Source organism: Hemitrygon akajei, chromosome 2 (assembly GCF_048418815.1).
Source record: "Hemitrygon akajei chromosome 2, sHemAka1.3, whole genome shotgun sequence".
Taxonomy (NCBI): domain Eukaryota; kingdom Metazoa; phylum Chordata; class Chondrichthyes; order Myliobatiformes; family Dasyatidae; genus Hemitrygon; species Hemitrygon akajei.
Genome location: NC_133125.1, coordinates 212,321,996 through 212,344,165, shown reverse-complemented (window position 1 = coordinate 212,344,165; position 22,170 = coordinate 212,321,996). Strand labels below are relative to the sequence as shown.

Here is a 22,170-nt window from a genome sequence, read left to right as displayed (position 1 = left end):
GATGCAGCTCTATAAAACTCTGGTTAGGCCACACTTGGAGTACTGTGTTCAGTTCCGGTTGCCTCAGTACAGGAAGGATGTGGAAGCATTGGAAAGGGTACCAAGGAAATTTACCAGGATGCTTCCTGGTTTAGAGAGTATGGATTATGATCAGAGATTAAGGGAGCTAGGGCTTTGTTCTCTGGAGAGAAGGAGGATGAGAGGAGACATGATAGAGGTGTACAAGATATTAAGAGGAATAGATAGAGTGGATAGCCAACGTCTCTTCCCCAGGGCACCACTGCTCAATACTAGAGGACATGGCTTTAAGGTAAGGGGAGGGAAGTTCAAGGGGGATATTAGAGGAAGATTTTTTACTCAGAGAGTGGTTGGTGCGTGGAATGCACTGCCTGAGTCAGTGGTGGAGGCAGATACACTAGTGAAATTTAAGAGACTACTAGACAGGTATATGGAGGAATTTAAGGTGGGTGGTTATATGGGAGGCAGGGTTTGAGGGTTGGCACAACATTGTGGGCTGAAGGGCCTGTAATGTGCTGTACTGTTCTGTGTTCTATGTTCAACATTTCCCAGTGGTCCAATATCAACTCTCAGCTTCCTTTACCTGTTTATGGAACTGAAAAAAAAATTTAGTATCATATAACCATATAACAATTACAGCATGGAAACATGCCATCTCGGCCTTTCTAGTCCGTGCCAACACTTACACTCACCTAGTCCCAGTGGCCTGCACTCTGCCCATAACCCTCCATTCCTTTCCTGTCCATATACCTATCCAATTTTACTTTAAATGACAATACCAAACCTGCCTCTACCACTTCAACTGGAAGCTCATTCCACACAGCTACCACTCTCTGAGTAAAGAAATTCCCCCTCGTGCTACCCTTAAACTTTTGCCCCTTAACTCTCAAATCATGTCCTCTTGTTTGAATCTCCCCTACTCTCAATGGAAAAAGCCTATCCACGTCAACTCGATCTATCCCCCTCATTATTTTAAATACCTCTATCAAGTCCCCCCTCAACCTTCTATGTTCCAAAGAATAAAGACCTAACTTGTTCAGCTTTTCCCTGTAACTAAGGTGCTGAAACCCAGGTAACATTCTAGTAAATCTTCTCTGTACTCTCTCTATTTTGTTGATATCTTTCCTATAATTCGGTGACCAGAACTGTACACAATACTCCAAATTCGGCCTTACCAATGCCTTGTACAATTTTAACATTACATCCCAACTCCTGTACTTAATGCTCTGATTTATAAAGGCCAGCATACCAAAAGCTTTCTTCACCACCCTATCCACATGAGATTCCAGCTTCAGGGAACTATGCAACATTATTCCTAGATCACTCTGTTCTACTGCACTCTTCAATGCCCTACCATTTACCATGTATTTCCTATATGGATTATTCCTACCAAAATGTAGCACCTCAAACTTGTCAGCATTAAACCCCATCTGCCATCGCTCAGCCCACTCCTCTAACTGGCCTAAATCTCTCTGTAAGCTTTGAAAACCTACTTCATTATCCACAACGCTACCTCCCTTAGTATCATCTGCATACTTACTAATCCAATTTACCACCCCATCATCCAGATCATTAATGCATATAACAAACAACATTGGACCCAATACAGATCCCTAAGGCACACCACTAGTCACCGGCCTCCAACCTGACAAACAGTTATCCACCATTACTCTCTGGCATCTCCCATCTAGCCACTGTCGAATCTATTTCACTACTTCAATATTAATACCTAATGATTGAACCTTCCTAACTAACCTTCCGTGTGGAACCCTGTCAAAGGTCTTACTGAAGTCCATATAGACAACATCCACTGCTTTACCCTCATCAACTTTCCTCGTAACCTCTTCAAAGAATGCAATAAAATTTGTCAAATATGGCCTTCCACATACAAATCCATGCTGACTATTCCTAATCAGACCCTGTCTATCCAGATAATTATATATACCATCTCTAAGAATACTTTCCATTAACTTACGCACCACTGACATCAAACTGACAGGCCTATAGTTGCTAGGTTTACTCTTAGAACCCGTTTTAAGCAATAGAACCATATGAGCAATACACCAATCCTCTGGCACCATCCCCGTTTCTAATGACATCTGAAATATTTCTGTCAGAGCCCCTGCTATTTCTACACCAACTTCCCTCAAGGTCCTAGGGAATATCCTATCAGGACTTGGAGATTTATCCACTTTTATTTTCCTTAAATGTGCCAGTACTTCCTCCTTTTTAATCGTCATAGTTTCCCTTACCTTACACAATTCAATACCTTCTCTTTAGTGCATATCAAAGAAAAGAAATTGTTCAAAATCTCTCCCATCTCTTTTGGCTCCACACATAGCTGTCCACTCTGATTCTCTAAGGGACCAATTTTAGCCCTCACTAACCTTTTGCTATTAATATAACTGTAAAAAAAACATAGAAACATAGAAAATAGGTGCAGGAGTAGGCCATTCGGCCCTTTGAGCCTGCACCACCATTCAGTATGATCACGGCTGATCATCCAACTCAGAACCCTGTACCTGCTTTCTCTCCATAACCCCTGATCCCTTTAGCCACAAGGGCCATATCTAACTGTAGAAACCCTTAGGATTTATTTTCACCTTACCTGGCAAAGCAACCTCGTATCTTCTTTTAGCTTTTCTAATTTCTTTCTTAAGATTCTTTTTACATTCTTTATATTCCTCGAGCACCTCATTTACTCCATGCTGCCTATATTCATCCTGCTTTATGTTATTGGTTAATCTGCCCTCATATTTCATCTCTTCCCTTCTTATGGATTTTTTAGTTGCCTTTTGTTGGATTTTAAAAACTTCCCACTCACGTTTGCCCTTTCCTTGGCTTTTATGCAGCCCTTAACTTCCCTTGAACTTTATGCAGTCCTTAACTTTCCTTGTCAGCCACAGTTGACTACTTCTGCCATTTCAGAACTACTTCTTCTGTGAGACATATCTATTCTGTGCCTTGTGAACTACTCTCAGAAACATTGGCCATGCTGTACTGTCATCCATGCCAGTATTCCCCTCCAATCCACCTGTTTTAAATGGGCAAACTCCTCTCTCATGCCTCTGTAATTCCTTTTATTCCATTGCAATACTGATACATCTGACTTGTGCTTCTCCTTCTCAAATTGCAGTATGAATTCAATCCTATTAAGATCTCTGCCTCCGAAGGATTCCTTTACCTTAAGCTCCATAATAAAATCTGGATTATTACATAACACCCAATCTAAGATAACCTTTCCCCTTGTAGACTCAAGCACAAATTGCTCTAACAAGCCGTCTTGGAGGCATTCAACAAATTCCCTCTCTTGCAAGCCGTCACCAACCTGATTTTTCCAATCCCCTTGCATATTGAAGTTCCCCATTACAATTGTGACATTACCCTTATTATATGTCCTTTCCAATTCAGTTTGCAATCTCCCTTTGAAGACTGGATGGATCCTGGGGTTTGTTTCAAAATTCAAAGTAAATTTATTATCAAAGTACATATACAATGCTGAGATTCATTTTCTAGTGTCTATATTCAATAAAACCATAGAATAATAATCATTACTGGTTGAACACACGGATTGGGTATTGAATCAGTGTGCAAAATACAAAAAACTGTGTAAACATAAAAAGAAAGACAGGATGTTTGATTGCTCTTGGTCTGTACTTGCTGGAATTAAGAAGGATGATGGGGGATTTCATTGAAACATTTGAATGGCTAAGACACAGTAGATGTGGAAAGGATGTTTCTCATAGTGGGGGAGTCGAGGACAAGAGGGTTCAGCCTCAGGATAGAGGAGTGCCCATTTAAAACAGGGATCTGGAGAAATTTCTTTAGCCAGAGGGTGATGCATTTGTGGAATTTGTTACCATGTACAGCTGTGGAGGCCAGATCATTGGGTATATTAAAGGCAAAGATTGACAGGTTCTTGATTGGCCACTGGATCCAAGGTTACATACAGGGAGATGACCGAGGAATGGGGTTAAGGAAGGGAAAAAAGCATCAGTCATGATTGAATAGTGAAGCAGATAAATGGCCTAATTCTGCTATATTTTATGGTCTTACAATAAATAAGCAATAAATATCAAAAACATGAGTTATCTGAGCGATTTTGTGGTGACACAGCTGTTTTTTTTATAAACTCCATGATAACCATGTCGTATTCATTCATATCCACAAATGAGTCCTTGAACAGGGCCCAGTCTGCTGACTCGAAGCAATCCTGTAGCAGCTCCTCTGTCTCAAGCGACCACCTCTTTGTGGTCCTAATTTCTGAAGCCTTGCTCTTCAGCCTTTTCTGTGACAGCTTTCAGACTGTGACGCGCACTAATTGATGGAAGGAGGAAGGAAGGAAACATTCTGTTCTCCGCGCTGAAACTCATTGGCAGGGCTGTGGGGGCTTCCCGGGTCTGGGTGTCGGGGCAAACTGCACAGTTCATTGGAGAGTTCCCACTCCTCCCTCCGCTTTCACTCTTGTTATTTGTGTTTCCAGGGCTGTCTTGTTGCATATTTCATATTTCCATCGCTTATTGATTCAGTCGGAGTTTGGGACAGGGGTCTTGTTGGAAGTCTTTAAAATCTCATACAGGAGATTGATGGTTAGAGATGAACTGGATATTGTGTGCTGAGAAGAGGAGGACGGCATGGAGCATGTACACCGACAGACTGTTTGAGATGATTGTCTTAATGTCCTGTTTTTCTGACTAAAGTGTGATTTGAATTTTATTTGCTATGAGGGGAGGCCATTTGGGCCAGAGAGTCTGTGAGGAGAAAACAGCAGTGACTTTTGTTCAATTTCCCTGTTATTTTCCCCTGAAACTTATTATTACTCAGTGCCAAATGAAGAAGGGGAACTTACAGCAGTCAATTAACCTATCAACCAACCCAACTCTGGGATGTGGGAGGACACTGGAGCTCCCAGGGGAAACCCATCAGTCTCAGACTGTGCAACTCCCAACAGACAGTCCCAGACAGGTCAGCATGGAGCCAGTGTCATTGATTGAAGTGAAGAAGCAGCACCATTACTCTTTATAATCTAAAAGTTGCAAGCAATTGTCCCCAGGATTCTCAGTCCTGTTTGTCATAATCACTCAGTGGGAAGCTGTTCCAGACATTTTGCATGAACACAAATTGCAAACAGCAGACATTGTTTGTCCGCAGGCAATTCCACACATGGAGTGCCTTTGGAGAGGTGGATACAAGGGTAATACTCAGTAAGTCTTTCCTCAACCCCAGAGTGTCGTAATCGAGAACCCCTCTGGATACAGTTCTGATCTGTAAATTGCTGATCCTTCTTTCAAAAAGTCACAGCTCAGGATATTGCTCTTCCCTATTGAGATTAAATCTAAGCTTTTTGAAAGGACATAATTCCATATTGTTTATTTGGAAAATTTGTTTGCTGATGGCCTTAGCAACACGTCTCTGAACTGTAGTGTGCCAGTCACCTGTAAAAGTTAATGCTTTTCTGCAATGCAGGGGACTAACTCTATCTGGCCTCTGGTCACGTTGACTCCTGAAATGGTTGCATGAAGGTTGATATCTAATAATTCAACAAACTCAAGACTGACCTGAGTTTTGCTGCATCAGCTGAAGGTGGGACTTTGATAATTGCATCAATTTGCTCTGAGGCCTTGAACTCGAGCATCAGTTTGACAGGCCATGTAATGCTTTAATATTTGTGGAAATTGGCATTTTGCATGCTGACACTGATTCCATTGAACTACAGTCTGACCGTCACTACTCCTGGTAGCTCCATACTGAAACCAGGATTTCACAGATAAAGCAAAGAACATAATCAGCTGATCCAAAATCTCATCTGTGGTCCTCCACACGCCCTTTGTGTGTGTTAATTGTGAGACATGCCAGTCACTGGATTCAGGCCCATCTGCTGTTTAGAGATGGATAAATTTCTTTCTCAATCCATTTGCCTGTCAAGTTGCAAAAAAATTGAGTTATGTGTATGAACGTTCATGTAGTAATTTTGTCCCACTGCATCACTGTTCCATCCTGCTTTGGAATGACTGGAAATAAGAGTGACCCAATCACAGCTCAACATGGGACAGAATACTCTGTCACTTCAGACAGCCCAGTTCATGCACAACTGCTTCTTTTGAGATCTGGAGAAGAGTTTGGGTCTTGTGGAAGGTGTGAGTAGTTTGTACTTACACTTTCAATGTGAAGATGTGTGTGTGTGTGTGTGTGTGTGTGTGTGTGTGTGTGTGTGTGTGTGTGTGTGTGTGTGTGTGTGTGTGTGTGTGTGTGTGTGTGTGTGTGTGTGTGTGTGTGTGTGTGTGTGTGTGTGTGTGTGTGTGAGATCAAATACGTTCCTTCCTTTCTAAGCTGACAATCCTTTCTGAGTTTAATGTGAACCCAGTTTAATACCCTGCCCCACAGGCTTCTGTGTTTTCAAACTCCCAGATTCTAAGCACAGCCCCTTATCATTATCATACAGATACTCCTCATTCATATCAGCTTTTGGAACTTAATGGTGGTGTTTCTCTCCCTTTTGACAGTATTACCTGTTTTTTCAGTAATAGTTCTGATAACAACCCTGATCTGCACCCTATCACAGTCATTATACCATCTCTCCACTGTACAGGAATTTGCAAGTTAAAGCAAAATTGTCTTCTTGTGGCGACCCAATTACTAGCACACTCGAACCGGCTGACAATTAGCCAGAGCCAGAGACAAAGATATATAGCCTCAGGGAGTTTCAGTTACGTGCCTCTCCAAGTTTCGAGTGGGGGGAGACAGGCTTTTAAGCAAGACTGTGTTTGTGAAATAAACTTATTCCGTGGTTGCAGTTTACCGACTCCGTGTCGTAATTTCAGTGCTGCGCGTAGCACACCGCTACATTGGTGACCCCGACGGTCCAACCGTTTTTTTGGACCGGAGATGGCAGACTCTGCGTTTGTTAACGCGGTTTCTTTGAAGCTGCCAAGCTTCTGGTCGCTACAACCTCACCTATGGTTTCAGCAAGTAGAAGCCCAATTCCATGTTCGGCAAATAACCTCAGAGGACACCCGTTACTACTACGTGGTGAGCTCCCTCGACCAGGACACAGCGGCCCAGGTCGCAGAGTTCGTACAGTCTCCCCCGGCAGACGGCAAGTACATGGAATTCAAAGCCCTGCTCATAAGGACTTTCGGGCTCTCCCGCCGCGAGCGAGCTGCCCGCTTACTGCACCTGGATGGCTTGGGAGACAGGCCTCCATCAGCTTTGATGAATGAGATGTTGTCTCTGGCCGACGGACACACGCCCTGCCTCATGTTTGAGCAGGCATTCCTGGAGCAGCTGCCCAAGGACATACGCCTGCTGCTGTCCGACGCGGATTTCAGCGACCCCCGGAAGGTGGCAGCCCGGGCGGACGCGCTGTGGAACGCCAAGAAGGTGAGTGGGATGTCCATCGCACAGATCAGCAGGCCATCCCAGCAGCAAACCAGTCCAGGCCCGGCCGCAGAGCCCGCTAAACCCAGAGGCCGGGTTGTGGAGCCCAACGAACACTGGTGTTTCTACCACCAGCGGTGGGGCGCAGATGCCCGCCGCTGTCGCCCGCCCTGCCAATTCCACGGGAAATGCCAGGGCCAGCCGTCGCTGATGGCTACGACGGCTGGCCTTCGGGATAGCCTCCTGTATGTCTGGGACAAACAGTCGGGACGCCGGTTTTTGGTCGACACCGGTGCCGAGATCAGCGTCTTACCTCCGACGAGTTACGACACCCGCAGCAGGGCGCCAGGTCCCCCCCTACGGGCCGCGAACGGCAGCACAATAAGGACTTATGGCACCCGTCCGGTGCAGCTACGGCTCGACTCCAGCAAGTTTACGTGGGACTTCACACTGGCCGCCGTAGCCCAACCGCTTCTGGGTGCGGATTTCTTGCGGGCTCACAGCCTACTGGTCGACCTGCCCAGGAAGAGACTGGTTCACGCCGAGACCTTTCAGACATTCCCCCTGGGTGCAGCCCAGTTGCCAGCCCTTCACCTCGGCTCCATCACGCTGTCCGGCAACGACTTCACCAGGGACCAGGCGGATTTCCCATCGGTTCTGGCACCACAGTTCACGGCAGCCATGCCCCGACACGGTGTACAGCACCACATCCTGACCCAGGGACCACCCCTCCATGCCCGCGCTCGGCGGCTTCCCCCGGACAAGCTCCGACTGGCGAAGGAGGAGTTTACACGGATGGAGGAATTGGGGATCATACGGCGGTCTGACAGCCCATGGGCCTCTCCCCTGCACATGGTGCCCAAGGCGACAGGGGGCTGGAGACCGTGCGGCGACTACCGCAGGCTGAACGAGGCTACAACACCGGACCGCTACCCTGTGCCGCACATTCAGGACTTTGCAGCCAACCTGCACGGCGCGCAGATCTTCTCCAAGGTAGACCTAATCCGCGGATACCATCAAATCCCGATGCATCCAGACGACATCCCCAAAACGGCTCTCATCACCCCGTTCGGCCTTTTCGAGTTCCTCCGCATGCCGTTCGGCCTGAAGAATGCCGCACAGACGTTCCAGCGGTTGATGGACGCGGTGGGACGCGACCTGGACTTCGCATTCATCTATTTGGACGACATCCTCATAGCCAGCAGCAGTCGTCAGGAGCATCTGTCCCACCTCCGACAGCTCTTTGCCCGGCTGAGTGACTACGGTCTAACGATCAACCTGGCCAAATGCCAGTTCGGGCTCGATACCATTGACTTCCTGGGCCACAGGATTACTAAAGACGGGGCAACCCCTCTGCCCGCTAAGGTGGATGCGGTCCGTCATTTCCCCCGACCCACCACGGTCAAAGGCCTGCAGGAATTCGTAGGTATGGTCAATTTCTACCACCGCTTCCTCCCTTCAGCTGCCCAGATCATGCGCCCCCTGTTCGCCTTGCTGTCCGGTCCGGGCAAGGACATTACCTGGGACGAGGTGTCCGCCGCCGCTTTCATTCAAATGAAGGATGCCTTGGCGAATGCCACGATGCTAGTGCACCCCAGAATGGACGTCCCTACCGCCCTCACGGTGGACGCCTCTAACACGGCAGTCGGTGGGGTACTGGAGCAGCTCATCGCGGGCCGCTGGCAACCCCTGGCGTTTTTCAGCAAACACCTGCGGCCACCCGAGCTCAAGTACAGTGCTTTCGACCGGGAGCTGTTGGCGCTATACCTGGCAATCCGGCATTTCAGGTACTTGTTAGAAGGTAGGCCCTTCACCGCGTTCACGGACCACAAACCGCTTACCTTTACATTCACAAAGGTGTCCGATCCCTGGTCGTCCCGCCAGCAGCGCCATCTGTCCTACATCTCTGAATACACGACGGACGTCCGGCACGTCTCGGGTAAGGACAATGTCGTGGCGGATGCGCTCTCTCGTCCTAACATTCACGCCCTTTCCCAAGGGGTAGACTTTGAGGCGCTGGCAGAGGCACAGCTGGCAGATGAGGAGATCCCGAGTTACCGGACCGCAGTCTCCGGTTTGCAGCTCCAGGACCTCCCCGTAGGCCCAGGTGAGAGGACCCTACTCTGTGACGTCGCCACCGGCCAGCCCCGTCCCGTCGTCCCGGCACCTTGGCGACGACACGTGTTCGACTCCATTCATAACTTGGCCCACCCCTCCATCCGCACTACCGTCCGGATGGTCTCCAGCAGGTTCGTTTGGCACGGACTCCGCAAGCAGGTCCGTGATTGGGCCAGAACGTGCCTGCACTGCCAGACGGCCAAGGTGCAGCGACACACCAAGGCCCCGCCGCAGCAGTTCCACCCCACCCACCGGCGTTTCGACCACATTCATGTGGATATCGTGGGCCCCCTGCCTGTGTCACACGGGGCGCGGCACCTCCTGACTATCGTGGACAGGTTCACAAGATGGCCAGAGGCGGTCCCGCTCACCGACACCACCTCCGAATCTTGCGCCCGGGCGCTGATCGCCACCTGGGTGTCCCGCTTTGGTGTCCCGGCCCACATTACCTCCGACAGAGGCGCCCAGTTCACCTCCAGCCTCTGGTCAGCGATGGCCAACCTGTTGGGGACTCAGCTGCACCACACCACTGCCTACCACCCACAGTCGAACGGACTGGTGGAGCGTTTCCACCGCCACCTGAAGTCGGCTCTCATGGCCCGCCTGCGAGGAGCTAACTGGGCGGACGAACTTCCCTGGGTCCTGCTCGGCGTCCGCATGGCGCCCAAAGACGATCTGCACGCTTCGTCGGCCGAGTTGGTGTACGGCGCGCCCCTGGTCGTTCCTGGGGAGTTCATACCAGCCCCAAGGGGGCGAGAGGAAGAACCCGCAGCGGTCCTGGGCAGACTACGCGAGAGACTCGGTGCCCTGGCCCCCATGCCCACTTCGCAGCATGGACAGCACCCGACCTGCGTACCCAAAGATCTGCAGAACTGTAAGTTTGTGTTTGTACGCCGGGGCGGGCATCGGCCACCGCTGCAACGGCCCTACGAGGGGCCATTTACGGTGATCAGAAACGACGGGTCCACGTTCGTGCTGGACGTTGGGGGGAGAGAGGAGGTTTTCACGGTGGACCGACTCAAACCGGCCCACGTGGACTTGGCGCAACCGGTCGAGTTTCCGGCACCGCGGCGCAGAGGCCGACCTCCCAAACAGGGCCCGGCCCAGACTGTGGACATTGGGGGGTGTACCGCCGGTTCTGGGGGGGGGAGGGGTTATGTGGCGACCCAATTACTAGCACACTCGAACCGGCTGACAATTAGCCAGAGCCAGAGACAAAGATACATAGCCTCAGGGAGTTTCAGTTACGTGCCTCTCCAAGTTTCGAGTGGGGGGAGACAGGCTTTTAAGCAAGACTGTGTTTGTGAAATAAACTTATTCCGTGGTTGCAGTTTACCGACTCCGTGTCGTAATTTCAGTGCTGCGCGTAGCACACCGCTACATTCTTATTTTTGGCATTCTGATGAAAGGTCCTTGGCTCAAAATATTGACTCTTTTTCTTTGCAAATGTGGCCTGGCCTGCTGAATTCTTCAGAAATTTGGTCTACACCACAATATATTTTACTTGTATATAATTTTCCATTTCTGAACAAGTTGTTCAATTTCATAAGTTGTATACAATTTCTGAACAAGTTGTAAGTTGTTGAAATGAACAAATTTGCCAAAGTTCTCTTTTGTTTCCACAATTCTACCCTTTATTCGTTGCCATGTATTAAAAGCCTAGAGTGCACTTAACTCTTCTGGAGTTAATCAATACTTGACCATTTGCTTAAACTGTGGGGGAATTTCTCCTTGTGTATGTTTTATGGAAAGCAAGAAATAACACAAAATGCATTCAGTGCAATTTTTGACAGTGGAAGTCTTGATTGTACTCTGCCACTGTTTGCAGCCTGGTTTTTCAGTTGCTCCATCACTTGCTGGCCCTTTGTGAGAAATCTCGCTGCATGTGTTGGTCATGACAAACTTTGTGGCTCAAAAAGTATTATTGGTTCAGAGTTTAAATGACCAAGTTGTAATCCTGACCTTAAGGCTTGTTTGTGGAATTTATACATTTTCTCTGTGACTATGCAGGATTGCCCTGCATGCTTAGCTTCCTCATGCGTCCCATAAACTCTCAGATTGGTAGGCTAATTGGTTGCTGTAAATACTGTAATGACCAGAGGAACATTTGGAGAGTTGATGTGAATATGAGGAGAATAAGATGAAGGCATTGAGAATAACATCAGCAAATTTGCTGATGTTACGAAGCTGGGTGGCAGTGTGACATGTGATGAGGATGTTAGGAGAATTCAGGGTGACTTGGATAGGCTGAGTGAGTGGGCAGATACTTGGCAGATGACGTTTAATGTGAATAAGTGTGAGGTTATCCACTTTGGGAGTAAGAACAGGAAGGCAGATTATTATCTGAACAGTGTAGAGTTAGGTAAGGGAGAAATACAAAGAGATCTAGGAGTCCTTGTTCATCAGTCACTGAAGGTGAATGAGCAAGTGCAGCAGGCAGTGAAGAAGGCTAATAGAATGTTGGCCTTTATTACAAAGGGAATTGAGTACAAGAGCAAGGATATTCTTTTGCATTTGTACAGGGCCCTGGTGAGACCACACCTGGACTATTGTGTACAGTTTTGGTCTCCAGGGTTAAGGAAGGACATCCTGGCTATAGAGGAAGTGCAGCGTAGATTCACGAGGTTAATTCCTGGGATGTCTGGACTGTCTTACGCAGAGAGGTTAGAGAGACTGGGCTTGTACACGCTGGAATTCAGGAGATTGAGAGGGGATCTGATTGCAACATATAAGATTATTAAGGGATTGGACAAGATAGAGGCAGGAAATATGTTCCAGATGCTGGGAGAGTCCAGTACCAGAGGGCATGGTTTGAGAATAAGGGGTAGGTCATTTAGGACAGAGTTAAGGAAAAACTTCTTCTCCCAGAGAGTTGTGGGGATCTGGAATGCACTGCCTCGGAAGGCAGTGGAGGCCAATTCTCTGGCTGCTTTCAAGAAGGAGCTAGATAGGTATCTTATGGATAGGGGAATCAAGGGATATGGGGACAAGGCAGGAACTGGGTATTGATAGTAGATGATCAGCCATGATCTCAGAATGGCGGTGCAGGTTCGAAGGGCTGAAGGGTCTACTTCTGCTCCTATTGTCTATAATAAAATGAATTAAGGTAGGATTAATGTCAGTGCCTGTTTCAATCCTGTTCTATTTTGTTAATATATCAATGTCAATAAAATATGCTAGTTATCAAGGATTTGGTGTTTCTGTGGCTTAAATGATGAATACATTCTCCACACATGAGGGAACAGTAATCCCAAACTTCCTGACCGCACCTCGGCAACATTTCCCAGCTGCAGTTCCTATTGGATTTGCCCAGCACTGGTCAGAGTGTTGTTGAATCTTCGCAAACAACTGGTTTAAACATGTCCAGGAACAATATTTTTACTAATATGATACTGTGATGATTGTACCTTCATATTACTGAACATTATACTGTTCTGAATTCTGTAAATACATTTTACAAATCTAATTATTGAAACTGTGATAATAAATTGACTATTTTAAATCAAGTTTGTTGGTTAGAAATGTTCCCTACATTTCTAAAGTGAGGTGGGGGCTCCGTGCTGAACCTGGTGCTCCTTTGCCCAGTAATTTGTTCCCACCTTGTGTGGAGAGGCCAAGGACATTTTTTCTCAGATTATTGGGAGTGGGGTTGGTGAACATTGGTGCTGAGGACAGTGGGGGAGGGGATGCTCACAGCTTCCTCAAATGACAGGACTAACATCTCTCTCTACCCCCCCCCCCCCACTCCAATACTACCCTACTCCCCCTCCACACAACCCCTCTCCTTCTTCCAGCTTCTCAGCCTCTCGACTCTTCTGCTGAGATGAGAGTGATTCATCACACTCTGCTATTACTGAACGGGATTCTCATCTCACTCCAAGGTAATAATCAAAAAATTTTGTTTGATTATGTTTCTTTATATTACAGAGTAGACACATGGAATCAGAAGATAAAGCATTTTATATTTAGTAACTTATGAAATTGTTCACACTACTTAATTGCAATGAATGAATGTCCCATTTCTATCCTTGAAGTGAGATTATAGATGTCTGTAATTACAAAATTTTTCAAGTGCCTCTTATTTAGTTAAAAACTTTATTGTCAAAATAAAGAATCTAACCCCTACCAAGATTGAAGCTGTTTATTAAGTAGAAAAAAAGGTAAATACTTTCTCATATAACAAAAAATAATAATAACCAATATCTGAATTTAAACAATGACTTGAAGGTTTTGAAAATAAATCAAAAAATGTCCCCACAATGTTTGAAAGTCCTGATGAGATTCAGAAATTGAACAACAAATCTTCCCTAAATCTAATCATGACATAACGTCGCATAACCATTGAGAATGGGTAGGAGGAAAAACATCTTTCCATTTAAACAAAAGCGCTCTCCTAGCTATAAGAGAGCTAAAGGCCAAAATATGTAAATCAGATGTCTTCAGCTTGATATCTTGTCCTGCAACAATACCAAATAGGCTGTCAGAGGGTTAGGCTTAAAATTGACTTTGAAAAGTAAAGAAAAAGTTTGAAAAACTTCCTTCCAATATTTTTCGAGACTCAGACAACTCCAAAACATATGAATTAATGAAGCTTCTCCATTATTACATCTGTCACAGTAGGGAAATATATCCGAATAAAAACGAGATAGCTGATCCTTAGTCAAATCAGCTCTGTGTACCACCTTAAATTGTATGAGGGAACGACGAGCACATAACGATAAAGTATTAACCAGTTGAAAAATTTCATTCCAAGTTTCCTCAGATACTGATGTCTGTAATTCTTGTTCCCAGAGATTCTTAATTTTGTCTAAAGGAACAATCCTTGAAGATGAACTTTATTTAATCGAGGATGTTTATTTTTCCATATATATGAGGATAAAATAGAATTAAGGGAGTCAAAAAAGGATTTAGGAATAAAAATGGGTAAAGCCTGAAAAAGGTATATAAATTTAGGTAGAATATTCATTTTAATAGAATTAATTCGTCCAATCAATGATATTGAAAGAGGTGACCAATTTAATGATATCCTTTTTACATGGTTCAATAAAGTAAGAAAGTATTCTTTAAACAGGTGTTTGTAATTCTTAGTGACTGTTACACCCAAATAAGTAAATTGATTCCTTACAATTTTAAAAGGGAGATTAGTGTTAATTGATACCAAATTATTTAAAGGAAATAATTCAATTTATATCCTGAAAACTGGCTAAAATGGGAGAGTACTGAAAGTACGCAAGGTAACAAGGTCTCAACATTAGAGATAAAAAGCAATATGTCATCAGTGCAAAGTGAGATTTTGTGAGTAATGCCTCTCCTTAAAATACCACAGATATCATTAGATTCTCGAAAAGCAATGGCTAGGGTTTCTAAAGCTAGATCAAAGAGCAAAGGACTCAACGGACAACCTTGCCTAGTTCCAAGGTGAAGTTTAAATGGTTTGTAATTTTGAAAATTAGTAAGAACCTGAGCAGAAGGAGATAGATAAAGTAATTTAATCCATTGAATAAAATCTGGTCCAAAATTAAATTTTTCTAAGGTTTTAAATAAATAATTCCATTCAACCCGATCGAAGGTCTTCTCAGCATCTAAGGATATCACACATTCCGATATCTCCTGAGAAGGAGAGTAAATAACATTTAATACACGGAGTATATTAAATTGGGAATGTTGGTTTTTAATAAATTAAGTCTGATCATCAGAAATAATAGAAAGTAAAATATTTTCAATCCTCCCAGCCAAAACTTTGGAAAGGATTTTAGTATCAACATTGAGTAATGGAATTGGTCTATATGAAGAGCATTTAGTTGGGTCCTTGTTCTTTTTTAGGATAAGCAAAATGGAAGCTTCATAAAAAGATTGAGACAAGCTACCCAATTTGAAAGAATCCAAAAAAAACTAAGCATAAATGCGGTATAATTAATTAGGAAAGAGCCTAATTCTCCAGAAAATCCATCTGGACCCAGAGCATTCCCCAAGTGTAATGAACATATAGCCTCGGCAATTTCCTCATAAGAAATGTGTTGATCCATCTGTTTGCAATTAATCTGCAGAAAGTACAGGGATAATTAATTGATCTAGAAAATTGTTCAGTACAGTACTATTTTAGGGGAATCAGAACTGTAAAGTTTAGAATACAGTTCTCCAAAGGTATCATTTATTTCAGAGTTATCAGTTGTCCTATCACCATTAGTTTTACAAATTTCTTTAATTTGTCATTTAACTACAGAAGTTTTTAATTGGTTGGCCAATACTTTACCTGATTTATCTCTGTGAATGTAAAATTGAGTTTAGTCTTTAAGAAGTTGAGTTTCAATTGGATATGTTAACAGAAGATCATATTTAGTTTTGACTTCAACATGTCTTTTATATAAAACAGGATCTGGACCTATAGCATATTTTTGATCTAATTTATTCAATTGATTGGCTAATTTAATTCTTTCTTTATTAGCTTTATTCTTAACACTCTTAATATAAGAAATAATTTGTCCTCTAATATAGGCCTTGAAAGTATCCCATACAATAAGATTAGAAGTCTCTTCCTTTTTATTCTCTTCAAAAAACAAAATAATATGCCTCTCTAGAAATTTTTTAAATTCCTTATCAGATAACAAAGTTGTATTAAAATGCCAAAATCTGTTTGTTTGAGGAAGACCGGGAAGATTTAAAGATAGAAATATGGGAGCATGATCTGAGACAGCAATCTCTTTATATTCACAGGAACAAACTGATGAAATCATTTGACTATCAATAAAAAATAATCAATCCTGGAAAATGTATGATGAACATGGGAAAAAATCAGTACTGTCTAGCTAAAGGATGTAAAAAATGCCAAACATCAACAATACCACATTTCAATAAAAAAGATTGAATAAACAAAGCTGCTTTATTAAGAGATACTGGTTTAGAAGGTGACCAGTTTAAAACTGGGTCTAGCCAACAGTTAAAATCTCCTCCTGTCACCAGAGAATAAAGACTCAGATCTGGCAAAAATGGAAAAAAAAATGCTCAAAGAATCCTGGATCATCTACATTTGGGGCATACACATTGGCAAATACTATTAATTTATTATCTAATTTTCCTGATGCTATAACAAAATGTCCATTGGTATCAGACACTACTTACATTGAACAAAGGATAGTGTATTATCTATAAGAATTGAAACTCCTCTAGATTTGGCCTGAAAAGAAGAATTGAAAACAAAGTGCATTCCAACGGCTAGATAAACATAAATTATCACATTTGCGTATGTGAGTTTCTTGTAAGAAAATAATACGGACCTTAAATTTCCTAATATAAGCAAACATCTTATTACATTTAACAGGTTGATTTAACCCTTTCACGTTAAAACTGAGTAAATTAATAGTTTGGTCCATTTTTAATATTATTTAAAGGAAGGGTTAAAACCAATGCATAAACCTTGAGAAATGGTAACCAAGCAACAAGTTGGCTAAAAATTCGAAAACAGCTCAGAGGGGGAAAAAAAAACTCAAAGAAAGAAGGCTGACCAATAGAAAGCCTGCATCTACAACTATGGACAACCTTCCAAAAAACCTGGTGATCGCTCCAATTAGTTTCAAGGTTACTTATATTCCAACCTGGACAAAACAATGTCCAAGCAAGTAATTCAATTCTCATATATTAAAAATACAGTATTAAAAAATACAACAGGAGATTAGTTACAAAGGTTTACCAAAAGTAACAGATGCAATTATTCATAAAGAAAGACATTACACATTAGTCTTATCTTCATGAAAAAAACAGACTAAGCAGTTAGCCTTCAAATTTTAAAAAATCTTTGTGCTTCAGTATTCAAATAAAACCATTTGAAGGATCCAATTTTTAATGAGATTCTCAGTCAAACAGGGTAGCCAAGGGATGGCTTGAAAGCCTTGTTAAAAAAATATTTCAGCAAAGCTTCTTTAAACTTAGCACGTTCCTGCATAACCTCAAGCGAAAAATCTTCGGGTCTTAATATTGCAACCTATGACCAATCACGCCCCTTCAACAGGATCCACAAATTAAATCTTTCTCATTTAATCTTATGTCTTCATGTAAAAACACACAAAACAGCTAGCCTTCGGATTTTGAAAACCTTTGTGCTTCAACAGTCAAACGAAACCATTCGAAAGATCCATCTTTAAGTGTGATTCTGAGTCGGGCTGGGTAGCAAAGAGATGGTTTGAAACCCTTGTTTAAAAACTCGGACATAGCTCCTTTGAACTTAGCATGTTCCTGCATAAGCTCAGGCGAGTAATCTTTGACAATTCTAATCTTACAACATTATAGTCAATCATGCCTCTTCGATGAGATTCGCAAATTAACAGTTCCTTTGTTTTAAATTCATGAAAACAGATTATTATTGATCTTGGTCTATCTCCCTTAGGAGGTCTAAACAGGGGAGATCTGTGAACTCGATCAATCATAGGCAAAGATGTCAAAATTTCCAGAAACAATTTTTGCAAAAAGTTTGCATAAAATTCCATAGGATGATTACCTTCGATTAATTCTTCGAGACCCAGAACCCGTAGGTTGCTTCTTCTACTTCTATTTTCTAGGTTGATAATCCTCTGTCTTAATTTTTCATTGGACTAAGAGTGCTTTTCACAAAGCTTTTGTAATTCATCCATTTCCAGAGACTACAAAATTGCCTAATTATTTTTATACGTTTATCGTGTTCATTAAGAGTTTGTTGAATAGAATCCAATTTACCATCTATTTGTTTAAATTCAGAGCTGAAATGTTGAAACGTCTCAGAGGCTTCTCATGTATGACTGCAGCAAATCCATAATAGAATCCAAAGAAGCAGGGATATCATCCTTTTTAGTACCTCTGGCACCCCTTGTAGCCATAATGAAAGAATATCACACTTAAAAAAGGAGTTTCAAGACAGGTTGGAAATAGTAAGTTAATGAGAGTTGGAGAAACGGCAGATTGCTGTTACTCCATCAGCCACCACCAGGAATCTCCATATTTCTCAATACTGGGTCGAACTTGTGATAAGCACACTTGGATTTCAGCATCAACTGAAATGAGATGATTTTTATCCTTGCTCTTTTTGCTTGTTCAGCAAGAAGAAGCTTGCTGAAGTTTCAACTTTGCTGAGGTTGAAAACTGCAGCAAAATGTTCATTGCCTTCAGATGAATGGCAGGATACTCTTCTACAGAAATCCAGAACTTGTCTGGAGGCAGGTCATTAAATCTAATCTTGAGTGCACGATCAGAGTGCTGCTCACAAAGTTCTTCCTCTTCTCTCAAAGTCAGGTTCTCAGGCTGAGCAGAAGATTCAGAGAAAGATTCCCTCAACCAGTCATACACTTGTGTTGAAAGGGAGGAAAAATACTGTTCAGTTTTGTTCTGCAGTTCTTCTAGATGGTTTTCAATAAGAGTCAAGACTTTCTGATATCCTTCCTCACTCTCAAACCCAGATGTGGAAACCTTTCAAGATTTTCTTTTGCAACATGATTTCGCCAAAGGTTCAGTTTCCTTTTAAATCCAAGAATCTTGTCACATTAAGTTGAAACATTTTCTCCAGGAAATTCAGAAACTTGTTCAACTGGTTCATATGATGAAAAATGTCTGTTAAGTAGGCTAGTTTCTGCATCAGGGTTTTATCTCTGTTTGGCATGATGCCAGGAGTGATAGAAACATAGAAAAGCAACAGCAGAATACAGGCCCTTCAGCCCACGATGCTGTCCCAAACACACTTAATTTAGAAATTACCAAGGGTTACCCATGGCCCTCTATTTTCTTAAGCTCCAAGTACATATCCAGGGGTCTCTAAAAAGGCCCTATCGTATCATACCACAGTTGCCGGCAGCCCATTCCATGCACTCACCACTCTGCATTAAAAACTTACCCCTGACATGTCCTCTGTACTTACTTCCAAGCACCTTAAATTGTGCCCTCTTGCATTAGCCATTTCAGCCCTGGGAAAAAGCCTCTGACTATCCACACGATCAATGCCTCTCATCATGTTACACACCTCTATCAGGTCACCTCTCATCCTCTGATGACAAAGGCCAGGTTCACACAACCTGTTTTCATTAGGCCTACTCCCCAATCCAGGCAACATCCATATAAATCTCCTCTGCACCCTTTCTATGGTTTCCACATCCTTCCTGTGGTTATGTGACCAGAACTGAGCACAGTACTCCAAGTGGGATATGAACAGGGTCTTCTAAAGCTGTAACATTACCTCTCGGCTCTTAAACTCAATCCCACAGTTGATGAAGGCCAATGCACCTTATGCCTTCTTAACCACACAGTCAACCTGCACAGCAGCTTTGAGTGTTCTATGGACTTAGACCCCAAGATCCCTCTGATCCTCCACACTGCCAAGAGTCTTATCATTAATACTATATTCTGCCATCAAACTTGACCAACCAAAATGAATCACCTCTCACTTATTTGGGAGAAATTCCATCTTCCACTTCTCAGCCCAGTTTTGCATCGTATTGATGTCCCGTTGTAACCTCTGATAGCCCTCCACACTATCCACAGCACCTCCAAACTTTGTGTCATCATGTTCGATTGGGGGTAGTGATGGAGCCTCAAGATGCCACGAGTGATGCTCGATTGGGGGTAGTGATGAAGCCTCAAGATACCAGGAGTGATGTTTGATTGGGAGTAGTGATGGGGCCTCAAGATCCCAGGAGTGATGTTTGTTTGGGAGTAGTGATGAAGCCTCAAGATACCAGGAGTGATGTTTGATAGGGAGTAGTGATGGAGCCTCAAGATACCAGGAGTGATGTTTGATTGGGAGTAGTGATGGAGCCTCAAGATCCCAGGAGTGATGTTTGATTGGGAGTAGTGATGGAGCCTCAAGATGCCAGGAGTGATGTTTGATTGGAAATAGTGAAGGAGCCTCAGCTTTTTGCAGTTTATTTTTTTTAAAAATAAATGATGACTGGCCAATGTCAATATAAAGTTTCTACTTCAGCCCTTAAATGTTGGTCTTTGAGCACCTGAAATGCAATAAACTTACCTCATCAAATTTTTTGTTGTAATTTGGGCTTTTCTGTCCAGCTTCAGCCTGGCTGGATTTCACATAGAGATTTCCGTGCTGAGTTCCACCCACACCATTACCCACCCTCAGACCCAAACCATCCCTTTCTTCAAGCAACACACACAAAATGCTGGTGGGACACAGCAGGCCAGGCAGCATCGAAGGGTCTCGGCCTGAAACATCGACAGTGCTTCTCCTTATAGATGCTGCCTGGCCTGTTGTGTTCCACCAGCATTTTGTGTGTGTTGCTTGAATTTCCAGCATCTGCAGATTTCCTCGTGTTTGCCTTTCTTCATGCTTGTTGGATGGGTTGCGGTGGAGTAGCTGTGGGATATCATTTTCCACCCCGGTGCTCTGTGGGATGCCAAAACTATTTTGATAGTTAGAGGGGGTGGGGTAGAAGCAGGGGCAGAACCAATTTTTTTTTTACATTGTTATTATAATCCATAGCAAATTTATATACAAACCAGCTACCAACTTACCCATTTCAATTTGATAGCATGTAATCAAAATCGTAATACTTGCTGAGATTCTTTTCATTTGAGTTCACAGTCCTGGTTGTGTTGTAGTTGAACTGTATATTGGGTAACAAGTTCCTCATCAATGTTCAATATTGGTTACTTGTCTCATCAATTATTTCTCTCCAGGTAATTTTATCCTATTTGTACCCAATGAGCCTTTTGTAGCCATTGCAGGTGAAGATGTTGTACTGGAATGTGAGCTGCTCCCACCAACCTCTGCCAGCAACATGGCAGTGCAGTGGCTGAAATCAGGTCTCAGCTCACCCATCCACGTGTACAGACATGGACAAGATGACCCCCTCGCTCAACACCAGGATTACAGAGGAAGGACAGAACTGTTTAAAGATGAAATCACCAAAGGAAACGTTTCCCTCAGAATAAAGAACGTCAGGCCGGATGATGAAGGGCGATATACATGTTCAGTTGAAGACAGAAATGACATCAGACAATCTACAGTTGAACTGCGTGTTCTCAGTGAGTATTATTGCCATTTGTACCAAGGTATCATGGGGAGATTTGTTTTGCATGCCATCCAGATAGATCACTTCGTACATTAGTATATTGAGGTAGTAAAAAGAAAACAATGTGGAATATAATGCTGTTGTTGCAGAGAAATTATAGTGCAAGTAATTACACAATAAGCTGTGAGGGCTGCATTGAGTTAGACTGGGGGTACAAGTGGTCAAATCGTTGTGTCTGAGAGGTCTGTTCAGGAGTTCGATAACCGTGGCATAGAAACTGTTCTCGAGACTGGTGGTTGGTGCACTTGGGGCTTTGTATCTTCTACTCAATGGGAGAGGGTAATGGCAAAGGTGGGTGGGGTCTGTGATTATATCGGCTGCTTTCCCAACCCCGTGGGAAGTGTAGAGAAAATCAGTGGAAGAGTCTGGTTTGTCTTGCTCGCCTTGTTTCGAGCGGACAGGGATGCAGCTCTCTCCGGTGAGACTTGCGGTGGTGGCTTGTGTGTTTACATCAGTACGGAATGGTGCAAGAACTCTGTGCTGGTCTCCAGATATTGCTCGTCACTAGTGGAGTTTGTGGCTGTTAGATGCAGACCATTTTATTTGCCATGGGAATTCACCTCTGTTCTTATATTTGGTGTTTACATTCCCCCCCAGCGCTAATGCTAAGGAG

General features: G+C 43.5%; 2 protein-coding genes across 3 annotated transcripts in view; both read left to right on the top strand.

The window, feature by feature from the left end:
• LOC140720542 (butyrophilin subfamily 3 member A3-like) overlaps positions 1 to 22,170 on the top strand; it is a 388,295-nt gene that overhangs the window by 287,378 nt on the left and 78,747 nt on the right. The gene's annotated exons all lie outside the window — the stretch shown is intronic.
• The window catches only part of LOC140738266 (butyrophilin subfamily 3 member A2-like), an 81,585-nt gene that overhangs the window by 3,774 nt on the left and 55,641 nt on the right, over positions 1 to 22,170 (top strand). Inside the window, exons 2-3 of the mRNA XM_073065434.1 lie at positions 13,308 to 13,394; positions 21,163 to 21,510. Of these exons, the coding sequence (XP_072921535.1) occupies positions 13,337 to 13,394; positions 21,163 to 21,510 (406 nt within the window). The 5' untranslated portion in view covers positions 13,308 to 13,336. The remainder of the gene's footprint in view (positions 1 to 13,307; positions 13,395 to 21,162; positions 21,511 to 22,170) is intronic.